At 53.7% G+C, this 14,703-nt stretch overlaps 1 protein-coding gene across 1 annotated transcript; it reads right to left on the bottom strand.

The window, feature by feature from the left end:
- Positions 1-4,388: 4,388 nt before the first annotated feature.
- PSMF1 (proteasome inhibitor subunit 1) lies at positions 4,389-13,756 on the bottom strand. Its single transcript, XM_026652832.1, has 6 exons — positions 13,607-13,756; positions 12,588-12,670; positions 11,057-11,251; positions 8,535-8,588; positions 6,210-6,368; positions 4,389-6,046 (listed from the first exon to the last, which is right to left on the bottom strand). The coding sequence occupies exons 1-6, from the start codon at positions 13,637-13,639 to the stop codon at positions 5,995-5,997; spliced, it is 576 nt and encodes a 191-aa protein (XP_026508617.1). The 5' UTR covers positions 13,640-13,756; the 3' UTR covers positions 4,389-5,994.
- Positions 13,757-14,703: the final 947 nt, after the last annotated feature.

The raw sequence follows: 14,703 nt of genomic DNA, 5'->3' as shown, positions 1-14,703 counted from the left end.
AGTCATCCCTGTCGGGGCCCCGTCAAAACTGTTCGAATTGGGCCCCGCACTTCCTAAAGCCGGCCCTGAATCTCAGCTCCTGCCGGGACTCGGAGGAGTGGGCTGTGGGGGATTCCATTCCATCCCACACAAGACGTGCGGAGCCGCAGACCCGTTCTTGGTTTGGGGAAGACTAGGGAGCCCAACCAGATTTATTGTTAATTCAAGCGTGACACTGCTCTGAGAAGTGACTGTGCTAAAACGGGCAGGTGGAGGTGTTCACGCCAGGGTTATTGTCTTGGTGTTAGTTATTGTTTTAAACATTGATCTTTTGTATTGTGGTAGCATCTAGGAACCGCAGTCATGGCGCAGGACCCCATTGAACAGGGAACTGCACAAAAAGAGGCTAGTCCCATCTCAGCTAAGGACAACCTGTTTGTCCCTGACTGCCAGCCTCTGAGGGGTCGCAGGTCTCCAACCCCAGCAGCCCCAGGCAGTATTCAGACCCTGGCCACTCCCAGCAGCTCCCTAGAACCAGTGAGCAGGGGGGCTATCAGAGCTCTCAAAGCTCCCGAGGGGGGGAAGCATCCAGCCCCACCACTTGGCTCAGATGAGCTACTTAAGCCAGGAGGCAGCATAGGAAGTTGTCTGAGCAACTAGGTGAATCCCTGGTTGGCTGCCAGCCACTTTGGACCCTACTTACTTGCCTGACTCCTGGGCCTTCCTGCCTATTCCTGCTCTCCTTATCCCAGATCCTCCTCTGCTCCACCCATGACTCGGACTCCAGCTTTGACTCCTGCCTTGGACTCCCGCTCTGAATCCCGGCTCGTTTCTGGCTCCCGACTCGGACCCCCCTCACCCCAGTTCTCACAGAGCCCTGCAACCTCACCCAAGAATCTGAAAGTCAAGCTGGTTCTTTCCCTGTTGTGCACCAGCCCCAGAGTGATCGTAAACACAATATAGCAGAACCCCTGCTCCAGCTGCCCTGTCATTAACTCTACCTAGTTCAGGGTTACCTTCTTATAGCAACTCCCCCCACCCAGCATGTCCTTCTGGGGCCAGCCCCTTAGAGCCAATTTAGAGTGGCTCCTGCTTATTGGCTCTCCCTTTTCTCCAGCTGGTAAGAATTCTCATTTCCCATTAGCTTTTGCTTGTCTTAAATGGGAAAAGCCTGGCACATGCTCCCAACCAATGACAAAGGCTTTGGGTGCTACCCATCAGATATTGGCTCTGTTCATATCTCTGCACCATCAGTAAGTTTAAAACTGGTAAAAGGACTCCCCCCCCCAAGCAGCACATAGAATTAATCTGTGGAACTCATTGCCAGAAACTCTCCTTCAGGACAAATGCTTTGCAGGATTCTCAAAAAGGACTAGCCAGTTATACAGTTAAGGAAGATGTCACCTTTGCTTTGATGGGGCTTTAAAATAAGGGAGACAAACTTGAACTGGCTGAAAAATGAGGAGGAAATTGTTAAATTGGGGAAACATTTTTCCTATTATACTTGTCAACATTTCTGACTGTGTTGACAGATTCTGAGCAGCTCATATATAAATCCCTCTGCGTTGAGCCGTGAGCTGCTACTCTCCAATGGGGGCCAGTAAGAAATGTCCCCTATGAGCAGGTTGTTCTATGCATTTCTAAAGTGACAAGGGGATTTAGGAACATGGGACACATACTCATTTGTGAAAATCTCCCCCTTATTATCCACAGTGAGGATTTCAGAGCCAGGATGAGGGGCTTTGGAGACCAGTGGTCTGACTCCATATTGTTACAAAATGAGAGGCCAAGTCAAACTGCCTTTTAAAATGTATCCGTTTGTCTTTTCCCCTCCAGCATCACAGAGCCATGAACCAGCTGGGGTTAAATACTGCGGCCAAAGGAATGTTGATACAGAGAAAAAACACCCTCTCACACCAGAGCACAACTGACTTTAATTGGCCTCATCAAAGCAGGCTGTATTTTTCCTCCTCCCCAAAGGTTGCAGAGCATGATTAATTCAGCCAGGAGACAAGCAATGCCTCCTGCAGAGGAGAGCACAGCGTTGATAAGGCCACTGCTTCAGAAACTGCAGGGCTAAGATGATCAGTGGGTTGAATAAGGGGGTGCGGCTAATTGACTTGCAGATAAGCTGGCCGGTATTTAAACTGCGTTCTGTAGGCGGCCGAGCACGGTGGGCACTGAGAACTGAAAGGGCACAAGACAGGGGGAGTTCTGCTGTCCTAGCCGTGCGCATAGTCAAAGGGTTGGGCTTGAGATTTTTCCTCTTCACAAGAGCAAAATCTAATGCCTCCACAGCCCCTCCTGGGTCTACAGAAGAACCCAATGCCCTTCTGCAGTAGTATTACCCCTATTTCACAGAGGGAGAAGCTGAGGCACAGGGCGGGGAACTGACTTGCCCAAAGTCAGAGGAAATCAGTGGCAGAGACAGGTTTAGAACTGGGGCTTTCTGCCCAGGCTCTTTCTATAGATAACCACCCTGTCCAATACAATCTACCCCCTTTCTGCCTCACAGCCACCCACAGGAGAGAGCCAACCCCCCTCTTTGCTACCACCACTGGCCCTTCTAGGGCAAACGTTTCAGTGGGGAAAGGGAGGGTGCTGGCTGGGTGGGAGCCCCTTGTGAGCTACACAGGCCCAGCTGCAGCAGGGCAGGTGAGACATGTGGGGAGAGGACACAGAGGAGGGTTCTGGCCTGTTCTGCTCCAGTGTAGTCGCTGACTCAGCTGCAGCACAGCGGGAAAGCAAACTGGGGTCTTGCACCGGGGACCGTGACGGGGGCTTTGCTGGGGTTCTTTAGCTATTGCACGCGTGAGCAGGGACTAAAGGGCCTCACTGCTTCCAATGCAGGGAGAGGTCAGAACAAGCAAAGCTCAGAACACTGGCTGCTGTGGGAGCTGAGGGTGCTCGGCACCTTGTTGGATCAGGTCTTACACACATGTGCATGTGCTCTCCCCACCACAGCCTTCCTCTCGCTGCATGAGAAATCTCTTAACCTTGCCTGCGCACACCCAGCTGTCCCTTTATTGCCAGGGAGGGGCTGCTTTGGATCAGACTATCCGTGTTTGAGTGGCTAATCTCTCAGAGCAGGGTGGCTGCAGGCTTCTCTCTCTTCTCCTGGCTATTCCGAGGGTGGGGAAATGGAGGGACGGGGGGGATTGTCAAGCTCTGCCCATCCCACGCAATGACACTGGGATCTCACCCGCGCCTCTGTCCTGGCACTTAGGGATGATTTGTGCCGGACGCAAGCATTAAGCACCAAGCCAGCTGTTGCTCCGCAAGTGGCATTAGCCAATAAAAATGCAAAGTCCTCCTGGCAAGAGAGACAGCAGAGGAACGCATTTGCCACTCAGGAGCCAGAACTTCCTACGGGCCCTCCCTTTGCATACCGGGACCGGCATGTTAAAATTCAATTCAATGCCCCACGCAGCCTCTATCCGCTCTACCCCCACCATTGGGAGAGCAGGGAAATGCAAGAGGCAGCCGTAGCTCACAACTGAGCAGATTAACCCCCCCCCCCCGCCCCACACACTCCTGTAAGGAAGGGATGGAAATGACAGTTTCACTTGTACTAAACTTTTCTAGGATCTTTGAAAAGCCCTGGTTACCAATGGGCAAAACCTGCTTCTCTCTTTATAGCTACCTGAAACAATCACAGAGCCTCTGAAAGGGCTTTGAATAGCCCCAGCTCCAAAGGAGAGGAGTCTGCGAGGGGAGGGTGCTTGAAGAATATGAAATTGCAGCATAGGTGGCGAGGGCAGGAGACTGAAGGAATCACTATCCCTGATGCAGGAGCTGGCCACGGTGCTGAATTGATACCGCCGGCTGAGCCTCTCTAACCCATCCTCAGTTCCCAGCACAACTACCCTGAGAGCCATAGTGTGCTGGGAACTCAGCTGTTATCATCTGCACCTGTCTGCAAGGGGGTTGAAAAGGGAGAGAGAGAGTGTGTGGGTGTGTGTAAAAAATCAAGAAGGGAAGGATTTATTTCCCCCCCTTTTGCTTTCTCCTTTGGGACACAATTGCCTGAGTATGGCACCTTGGAACCAGGAAATCCAGTGATTTTAGACCCAGTAGCCACAGGTAATGCTGATCTTTCCTTGGATTGGACATTCACCTCACACAGATACCTTGTCTTCTAAGCAAAGTGCCCAGTACTGCTTGCCGGGGGAGAAGGTAACAGGCGTGACTAATTTGTTTCACAGCCTGGATTTTCTACTCATAAAAAATCACGTGGATCCGGCCGCAACAATCTGAAATTTCTAACCAGGAAGGGAAGTGAGAGGGTGGGGAAGCCTGAGGAAACCGTTGCTTTGTCATTGAAGCAACAATGGAAGTGCTGAAATTTGGAGAAGTTGCCTCATTGTCTTAAGTCAGAGGAGGGAGCAGAGTCCAGGAAGCACACAAGCAGCAGTTCACCCAGTTTTTATTTTAGTTATCAGATCCTTTAAAAAAAATTCAAACCAAGAGAAGCATCAGGAGAATCAGTCACTTAAATTTTCAAAAGTAACTAACAACGCTGGGTCCCAGCATAATGATCCTGCAACAGGGCAGGATTTTCAGACCGTGCTTGGTACCTGCCCTCTGAAATCAGGCCCCTCTACGGCACCTCAGACACAGCGGCACCCCAAATCAGTAGTCACTTTGGAAAACTGACACCACTGAATTCGACTGGAAGGATCGGCAGAGGACAGGAACTGTCCTGTTAACATACTAGCCTGGTGTGACTGAATTAACGAAACGAAGAACAGCCACCTGAAAAATCCCTCCCATAAAACACAAGGGAAGTCAAAGCACAACAGCTCTAAACGACCCCCCACCCCATTCTTACATCACCCCACCCAGAAACTAAACACCACCCTGATCTCAGCTACTCCAATGTAATTTCGGCACGCAGGGACTCCACCAAGACAAACGGAGTTATTCCAATTCGACTGAGCACGGGCGGAGAAAAAACATTCTCCATCTTTATGCATGTCCCCAGCTAGTTCCCTTTGGGCGTTCGACAGCACTTGGGATACAGTCAATGCCATTTCCCGACGTCTGTGTAAGATTCCCTCTCAGCAACGGCGGAGAGAGACTTAAAAACAGACACGTGGTCCTAAGAACCTCACAAACCAGCAAGGGAGATGCAGGGGCAGGATCTGAAACGAATGGTGACTTTTTTTTTTCTTTTTTAATTGACTAGATTGCATGTTGGTGTCTTTAGATCGAGGGGCCAGATGCTCAGCTGGTATGAATCAATGTAGCCCCACTGAAGCCAATGCAAGTAGGTCTAGCTACACCAGCTGAGGATCTGGCCATGTTGCTCTAGAGGCAGAAATTGGAAGGATTAATCCATTGCCCCATTCAGCCCTTCCTAACCCCTTACTCAGCTGGCAACTGAAGGGCCAAGGAGAAACCACAGACGCCTTTACAAGCCCTGCTCACACCGCAGCTTCCTGCAGCAACGCCTCAGGAGCTCACTGTGCTCTAGGCCAGGCCTGTCTGAGACATACGCGTGGCCGGCTGGGAGCAGGAATGGAATGTGGGACTCTGCACCGGCAAGCTCGTCAAGACCGAGTCGTTACCAGACAGGTGGTGGGGAGTGAATGTTTCTCGCTAGCAACAAACAGCTGAGTAAAGCCCAGAGCACACATCACGTCAGTCCAGAGAAGGCGATACAAGGAAAGCAAAGGAAATGACATTTTTTCAATACAGTTCTCATAGGGCAGTTCCAGTTCTGAATAACACACCCCAAGCAGCTTTCTGTTCTTAGCGCACGGCAGTCATGTTTCGACAGGTGTTAGATTACAAACGGCTAGGGATTTCCCCGGGGGATCAGGCAGAGAGACGAGATCCACACGCTGCCTTCTCCGCTGTTATATATGCAGTGAACCCTTTAAAGCTGATCTGCAGTGTAGGGAAAGACTCTAGTGCCCGGGGAGAAAACTACTGCTGAAGAGAGTCTTCCAAAAAGGGGAAAGGTGGGGAAAAGGTGCTTCTCTCTCAGTGAAGTCTGAGTCGGGAACGTCCTCACATGAACATGTCGTCGTATCCCGGAGGGGGAAGGTGATCTGGATCTGGCCTGCAACAGGATTGGAATGTAGAGAGCAGAGTTACAGAGTGAAAACTCCCCCTCTCCCCCCTCCACAAGAGTCCAGAGAGTTGGGTGCAGTTTGCGAACAACAGGAAAACGCCAGCACGGTTATAGCCAGTAAAGCAACGTACACGCACATCCAGATACCCACCCGGCAGGACGGCCGCCCCCTGGTCCAAATGGGTCGAATCTGGCACCTGGTGGAACGGCCCCAGGAGGAAGCCTGTTTGGGAGACCTGACGATGGGTCGATAAGAGGCCTTCGAAATCCGGAGCGGAGTGGATCAGCGATCATACCGCCCCTCCGGCCCCTGGGAGGAAGAAGAAAGCAGGATGAGAGCAGGATCACAATTAGCTCTAATTGGAGATAAGAGTAACCAGCTCCCGTCTACTCCGAGCTTGGCTCACTGCTCCATGAGCAGCCTGGAAATCTGATTCCCATTGTTAAAGCGAAGCGTGTGACTACGGATGGGATGGGAATGTGTGCGTACAGTGCAGCAGCATACGTGCTGAGGAGAGTAATTCAGTGAGAACAAGAGTACGCAGTTAGGTGTGAACACGAGGCTGGGGGGGCTAGACGGGTATGGAAGTATACAAGGACGAGACTTCCCGCCTTGTTCTCATTTACAATAAGGCCCCTGTGGTTTGCTCCAGCCATGTAAAGGGGCCTTAGGGTGAAAAGGAATCGGCCCCCTCTGTCCAATGCCTGGTATCACAGACCCTTTGGACTGGGAAATTCCGCAGTGTTAGAACACATGTGCACTAACATGATGTAAAACATGGTTTAGCACTCCGTGCAGACAAGGGCTGTCGTAGTGAACATCCTGTCATGGGGCTGTGATGAATTCACACTGGGGTGCACACTGCCCAGAGTGCTAAGTAGCGTCAGTTAACACATGTTCTACCGTGACGTGCACTGGGAAATGACAAGCCCCTTCGCTGTCCTTAATGCAGCCTGTTTGTTCACCCACGAAGAACTGCAAAATAGGCACCTGCATCTTTTGCAGTCCCACTAGCCACCTCCAGAGGGGGCTGAGCAACGAACAGGGGGAGGCTTAGCAGAGGGGCAGGTTCTATATTCCTCCAGCTTCTCAAAGGATTCAGGAGACCCAGGCCAGCTGTGAGAATATTGGAGACAGCAGTGAGTCAGACCCCCGCTGCTGCAGACCTGGGCTGGTTTAGGACTTGTCAGACACCCCTGCCTTGGTTTCCTTTGCTGCTTGATTGTTATTCTTGAGGTTCATTTAGCTCTACGCTTTTGGCGGTCTCTGATTAAATGCAAGATTTTCTCCCCCTCCACCCCAATGCAATGTTGCAAGAGTTCCCAGACCCCTTCTTTGGGATCAGTGGCCTGGAACCTTTTCCAAAGCCGTGCCTGGAAGCCATTTGCTAGACCAGTTCTGCCAGCCTCAGCTCCTCGCAGCTGTGTCATGCTGTGCACTGTCCTCGTACTGTATGATCTCAGCTGGAGCCTCTGGATGCTACCACCATAAAAATAATTAACATCAGCCACAGTAAGCGCCTTTATGACAGCCAGCTGCTCATGGAAAGTCCCACGGATCCTACGTAGAGGTCCTGGGGCTCAAAATCTGCCGCCAGCAGGTGCCCACTTTGGATCAAGATGCTATATACATTTAAGAAAGAAATCTCTTTAGGAGAGATGGGAAGGGGGGTGGCAAGGACCCGTCCTGATTTCCCCTTCCCTGTGGTATGCAGGGCTGCTTTCCAGCCACCTTCTTAGCCCTCCGCTGCAAGCTCCTCTTTCCAGCCTCCAAGGAACATTTCCAGAAGATCCCTTTCTAGCCAACCCTTGCAGGACAAAGCCCTCCAAGGAGAAATACATCTGATCCTGATCAGCCAGAGGCTCCAAATGGCAGGACTTCCAGGACTCCATAATGAGCTGGGTAGTGTTCCCATGGACTGGTTTGACTTTGGTTACATTGTTCTTTTACTGGAATGGAAAATGATGGGTCAGGTTCTCCCGCTTCCTCCCCAAATGGAGCTGGAGCCCCAGAGCAGAAGCAAGACACCCTGCAGCATCCCTCTCTATGGCTCCCATCTCCTCGGGCAGCTGTCTCTCCTCTCTGCCCTTGGGTACGTCAGAACAGCCCTGCAGATCCAGAGGGGGCTGGAGAATCCGCGGGCTAGACAAAGCAACATTTTCAATTGGAGGCTTAAATTCACGTAATGTCGTCTTTAGCTTTGATTTACTGGAGGAATTACTGCATGTTAAATGAATACCAGCTGATTATTAAACCGACGCAGATTCCAACCAATCAACTATGTGAGAGAGAGGATCTTAGTACAATATTAAAACCATATTTCGGTTTAGAACCAGCTCTTGGTCCCTGGGCAGTTCACACACAAGAACTGTTTTATTGACGTCCTTGTTGGAGACACTTCACTGAACGCACCAGTGAGGCCAATCCGAGTTATTTCAGTCACTCCCCACACGCTCCTCTCTCGGGGATACTCACCCAAAGGGGTCCAGGTCCTCTCCGCCCACAGAAAAGGGGTCCCGGGGATCAGGCCTGAAACACAAGACACAATTACCCCAGTGAGAGGTGTCAATTTCCTCGGCAGGTGGGTTCAGGGTATGGAAGAGAGTGCACAGGGGACAGGCAAGATTGAGAGCCCAGGCAGATGCGTGTGCCCGTGTGACCAGCAGAGCGGGCCACCGGAGAAGGCGGCTGTGCTCAGGGGCGAGTCTCTGCTGTAGCTGGGTCCACATTACAGATGACAGGAACAATGGAGTGACCTCGCTGTGCAGACTGGTGTTACCAGAATGTCACCAGGGCAGTGTGCCGCTAATGGTGTTTTGTGAGGTGGCCTGCGGCTTTAATTGGTGCAGACGTGGGACTGAGGGAGACTACAGGTGGCAGCACACATCGCCCCACCGGAGCCAAGCAGCCTGGTACGCAGGACTCCGCAGTCACCCCCCCCCCGTGCTAGGGGTTGCAGGTGGCTGCCATCTGCTCCGCTTTATGGAAAGGCAGCTGCGGGCCTGGAGCTCCCGGCAAATTGCTAACACAGCCCTGGGCAGAGCCTGAGAGGGGCCAGGCGAGCCCAGCAGTACAGGGACCGGCTCCCAAACCACAGCACAGCCACTGCCACTGAAACCCGGCTCCCACGAGCGCGAGAGGAGGGCAGGGTGTGGGGGCCTGGCAGGGAATGTGACGGTGCTCAGCGGGAGCTCAGACCCAGCTTTCAACACTCACGCCGTGCCTTTTGTTTCTGGGGTTCGCGACGAGGGGTTTACAACTGCACGCTGCACCCCTCGCCTGCTCCAAGGCAAGCCAGCCATTGGCAGCCATGTCTTGGACCGCCCCAGCCCCCCGGCAGCCCCAGAACTCCAGCACCTGGGGCATGAACAGCAGCGGTGTGACAGGAACCAGGGGTAAGATGCTACGGACTGTCCCTCGGATCTCTCGAGGGGCCAGCTCTGCAGGTGCCGCCACAGGGACAGTGGGGAGTGATGACGGCGCTTGGGACGGCCACAGCAGGCTCTGATTTCCTACCTGGCACTTGATTAAAGGGGAGTGCGGGGGAGGGGAGAGAATAAAGAGCCCTGCCCCTCTGCTATCCCAGAGAAAGAGATTATCAGGGCACAGGAGCCCACAGACTGATCCCTCGCATTGGGGGCGGCGGCGGGGAGCTGGCAGTGTGGCTGCAGCGTCACGGTTTTCCATCTGGGATGTTGTGCTCACGAGCTGGTCCGAAGGAAGATCATCGAGAAGGGAAGCAAAGTCAAAAGGCTTTTCCTCTCCCTCCCATAAGCCTTCTGCACCTGCACCTGCACAGCCGCGCTCAGCCCCTGGCAGCGTGGGAGGCACTGCTGGGCAAACGGCCCCTGGACGAACTGCTCTCTCTGCCACAGCCAGGCAGGGTCCCCGTTCTAACCCCCACCCCCCCCGAACACAGCTCTAGGCTCGTCCAGCGGGGGCTCCCCCACCAGATCCGAGCCCCCTCCGGGGATCAAAGGGAGCTCCGCCATCTGCCCTCCCGCCTTCAGTCACAAAGAGCTAGGCTGTGCAACCCTTGAGCCCACTGGCCAGCACTGCCACAAGCCGCCCTGCTGGACTCAGCAGCCCGAACCGACCGCCCATCCCTAGCATAGACGTGGCCAGCTCTCCCATCACTGAGCCGTCAGCCAGCTAATGGGGCCTTCCTCTCCCCATGGCAGCCCCTTGTCCCACCAACCCTGCACACCCAGCCCCCCTAGGCACGGGAGACCTCAGAGACCGGCCTGCTTCCCTCCCTGTCCTGTGTCCTCCTGACGCTGGCTGCAGGGCCCTCCCCCCAGCTTGGACATTCCTGACAGATCGTGTGGCATGGGGCAGATTTCAGCCCGTGTCTGGGCCATACCATTAATCCCTTCCTGCCCTGGTCCAACATGGGGTTTGCACACTCTACCTCAAGCTGCTACCCCTGATGCTCAGGGAGGGGAGGGGAAGGGGCCCCCTGAACTCCTAGGCAAGGGGGCAAGGCCATGGCACAGGGGCCAAGCAACACAGGTGCCTTATCCATGCTGGGGGGGTGGGGTGGGATGTTACCTCACTCTTCTCCCAGGTGGCCAACTCTGGCAGCATCTCACCCAAAGCACAGGGTGGGGTCCCAAGCTCCAGACAAGACCTCCCACTGGTGGGCCAGCTTAGAGGGAAGCCAGCCAGAGCCCCATGCCAACAGCCTCCGAGGGTCGGGATCAGCCCGCAGGTGAACCAGAAGCATGGGATTTATAAGCAGGCCTGATTGGGGTGTCAGGACACGGGCTGTTTTAAAGAATCCCCCTCCTGCATCGCTTGGATCCCTCCGAGGACTAAACGTGTGACACAGAGCTAGACCGTGCACCGGTGCCCATGAGGACATGTCTGTGACAGAGGCTGGTGTGGGAAGGAACCATGAAGGGCCGGATGCTCCGTCACTGCTTTCCTGCCCCCCACCTCATCTGAAAGAAGCGCAGGCTACGCGGCCCCCATCCCCTCGCCAGCATCTCACTCACCAGGATGGCTGCCGGCCACCGAGAGGCTGCCAGGGAGGAATCCTTAAGGGGTCATAATCCTGAGTGGAGGCAGGCGGGACCGGCTTCTCAGGCTTGGGCTCCTTTTTGGGGTCGCCCTTCTCTTTGGGAGCCCCCAACGGAGAGATGATGCCTGTGACAACCCTGCTCTGCAGCTCCTCGACGTTCTTGTACACCCTGCAGGGGCGAGAGGGAGAGTCAAGGCTGACAACGGACAGCACCCAGGGCCCTGCTAGGAAGGGTTTGGTGGGAAAGGCCCTAATACAATGGTGCGATGGGCCCCCAACATGACACACACCCAGAACTGTCCTTTCCAACTCCCCGGCAGTGCCCATGGCACGTTCATCCCGCGTCCCTGGCCAGATTGCCTGCAGATGTCAGAGCGGGAGAGGGAACCTGGTGGATTTGGGCTTGTTTCTTGTTTGGAATTGCTGGCTGGTGTCCAAGCCGTCTAAGATTTCCTTATCTGCAAATGGAGGGGCTGGCGGCAGCACAAACAGGGCTTTCAGGAGCTCTGGTAAAACAGAAGCTAAAAATGCCGGAACGGAACAATTTCAAGACCCACGGCACGGGCGTTTGCTGACGTCTTGGGTGAGACGCAGCATTCAGGCGTTAAGCAGAGAGCAGCTGGGCAAGTCTGATCTTCACCCAGCTTTGCAGCAGAGAATCACGGAACTTGGAGGTGGGGGGAAAAATCCCTATCAGATAATACAGCCCCCCCTCGCTGATGCAGCATTGCTTCCTACAACACACGTCGGGTGCTCTGTCCAGCCTTGTGTCCGATGTCCCAAGCCATGGCGCATCCACTCCCTCAGGAGACTATTCCACAGTCTAAGTGCTCTCAAGGTCAGAATCTCCCCACGGTTACACACGGAGGGCTGCATGCAAACATCTAAGGAAGTACAATCACTTTCCCCACAGCAAGTCAGTAGCATATATATGGAGATATACCTATCTCATAGAACTGGAAGGGACCTTGAAAGGTCATCGAGTCCAGCCCCCTGCCTTCACTAGGACCAAGTACTGATTTTGCCCCAGATCCCTAAGTGGCCCCCTCAAGGATTGAACTCACAACCCTGGGTTTAGCAGGCCAATGCTCAAATCACTGAGCTATCCCTTCCCCCTACAGCATAGGCCTGTACTGTGGTGGATTCAGGCTGCAAGTTCCTTTGGGGCAGGGTCTGGGCTTTCATGCAGGGAACACATGACGGTCAGCGCTCTGGAAATAAAGTTACAGAGCCAGCCAGAGGCTGAGCCGGGATTAGAACTCCCAAAGCAGCGAGCTCCCAGAGGCCATGTGGCCTAACTCCCTCTTTTCTGCCAGCCTGAGTTTGGGGTGCCATCTGGGAACAGAGGAGGAGGAGAACATGTGGGGGGTATTGAAGCTTTATCTGCAAAGAGTCCCTCAGGTTCCTCCTAACGCACCCTCTCCTCCCCTGCCCCGATCTTCGCCTGCCTCCCCTCCCCGAGGGCTCAGACACTTGTGTGGAGAATCTCCATGAAACGCAGTTACCTGTGGAAATCATCCAAGTGCTCCGGATCGATGTAATCTGCCACTGTCAAGGTCAAATCCGCCACCTGCTTTGAGCTGCAATCCTGGGGAAGGACAAACAAAACGCTGCCTCAGCAGCTAAGCTCATGTGTGGGGTTGGGGGGGAGGAGCAGACACAACAGCAGAACGGGTGGGGGGGGGAAGCCGAGGCAGGAGAAATCACTGGAGTTTGCTCCTCTACTGGCACTTGTCAGTGCAGAATCCATATGTCTGGATTCCCAGCTGTCTAAACCCAAGTGCAACCAACTTGCAGTGGATTGGGAAGGCTCTTTGCCAGCTCTCCCTGCTTGGACTGCAGAGGGTTAGACAGGTACTGAGCCCGCGTTCGATCGGGAGGAGAGGTGTCATTACACAGGGGACGGGGGTGACAGAGCAGGCAACAAGGATCCGGAATTCCACAAGACGCACAAAGGCTGCAACTCATCTGCCGGCGTGGGCCGAGCAGTAACGACGTCACAGCTTCAACCGAATGGATGTTTGACCTTAGCTTGCTGCTTCACCCTGGACACAACACTTCCAGGGCCAGTTCCTCGGCTGGGGGGAAAAGGCACTGCTCCATGGCAGGCCATAAGCGACACTGATTTACACCAGCGGAGAGCTCTACATGACTTCCCAAGCACACAGCATTCTGCACGCTTTTGAGGACGTTACGTGCCAAGCTCCGCCCTGACATGTATCCTGAGCGCCTTCCTGACGTCAGTGACGCCGAATCGCATGCAGCCAGCACAGGACCTGGGCCACACTGGCCCCCTCTCCACGCTTTAGCCAGCTGGGTTTCTCGCCGAGCGCCTCCACTCAATAGGCGCCAAGGGCATTGGAGGACATAGGAGACCGGGAAAATGGATGCTCAAGTGAGTCACAGCTCTTATTCTTTGCCTCTCCTCCCTTACAGGGGGTGGCACTGACTCCCCACCTCCTGGGGAGCTGGGACTCCCTGCAGGGACCGATCCTTACATAGCCCAGCCAGCTGAGAGCCTCACCATGACGTTGAGAATCATGCTGGTGTCCACCATGATCGCCTTCAGCAGGAGGTCGTGGCGGTCGTCCGTGGACCTGTATCGCAGCGTGTACAGGTCCTTGTCGGCGTTCCACCCGTCCGGCAGCAGCTCCGACTTCCTTTCATTGGGACCCGGCTGCACAAAGGCATCAGAGAGAACAAGCTGGAGTCCCAGCTGATACCAACGGGGCACCAGGAACAGATCCCGGCTGGACACAGGAATCTGGGAGGAGGTTTAAACCTCCCAAAGGGATTGCATTGTTGTCTGCACGGGTACGATTGCGGGATCGGGGCCCCTGGTTCCACTGTACAGGACGCAGCCTACCATGCAGGGCAACCTGAATTACTACCACAAAAAATGCTGCAAACAAACCTCTCCCCAAAAAACAACGAGGAGTCCGGTGGCACCTTAAAGACGAACAGATTTATTTGGGCATAAGCTTTCGTGGGTAAAAAACCTCACTTCTTCAGATGCATGGAGTGAAAGTTACAGATGCAGGCATTATATAATGACACATGAAGAGAAGGGAGTTACCTCACCAGTGGAGAACCAGTGCTGACAGGGCCAATTCAATCAGGGTGGACGTAGTCCACTCCCAATAATTGATGAGGAGAAGTCAATTCCAGGAAAGGCAAAGCTGCTTCTGTAATGAGCCAGCCACTCCCAATCCCTATTCAAGCCCAAATTAATGGTGTTAAATTTGCAAATGAATTTTAGTTCTGCTGTTTCTCTTTGAAGTCTGTTTCTGAAGTTTTTTTGTTCAAGAATAGTGACTTTTAAATCTGTTATAGAATGTCCAGGGAGATTGAAGTGTTCACCTACTGGCTTTTGTGTTACCATTCCTGATGTCCGATTTGTGTCCTTTTATTCTTTTATGTAGGGACTGTCCGGTTTGGCCAATGTACATGGCAGAGGGGCATCAGGCCCTGACAACACTGGTTCTCCACTGGTGAGGTACTCCCTTCTCTTCATGTGTCATTATATAATGCCTGCATCTGTAACTTTCACTCTATGCATCTGAAGAAGTGAGGTTTTTTTACCCACGAAAGCTTATGCCCAAATAAATCTGTTAGTCTTCA

This window comes from Terrapene carolina, unplaced genomic scaffold, assembly GCF_002925995.2.
Source record: "Terrapene carolina triunguis isolate 2854851 unplaced genomic scaffold, T_m_triunguis-2.0 Scaffold130, whole genome shotgun sequence".
Classification (NCBI taxonomy): Eukaryota; Metazoa; Chordata; order Testudines; family Emydidae; genus Terrapene; species Terrapene triunguis.
The sequence above is the reverse complement of the archived record's forward strand: the minus strand, read 5'-3'. Positions and strand labels throughout refer to the sequence as shown.

What these genes read in the sequence shown, in the direction of transcription:
- PSMF1 (XM_026652832.1), bottom strand. Translation starts at nt 13,639, where the DNA reads ATGGTGGACACCAGCATGATTCTCAACGTCATG. An exon ending in CACTTGGATGATTTCCACAG is followed by an intron (nt 11,252 to 12,587) that starts GTAACTGCGTTT and finishes TCGCCCCTGCAG; the next exon opens with GGTGTACAAGAACGTCGAGG. An exon ending in GGGGGCGGCCGTCCTGCCGG is followed by an intron (nt 6,047 to 6,209) that starts GTGGGTATCTGG and finishes ATCCTGTTGCAG; the next exon opens with GCCAGATCCAGATCACCTTC.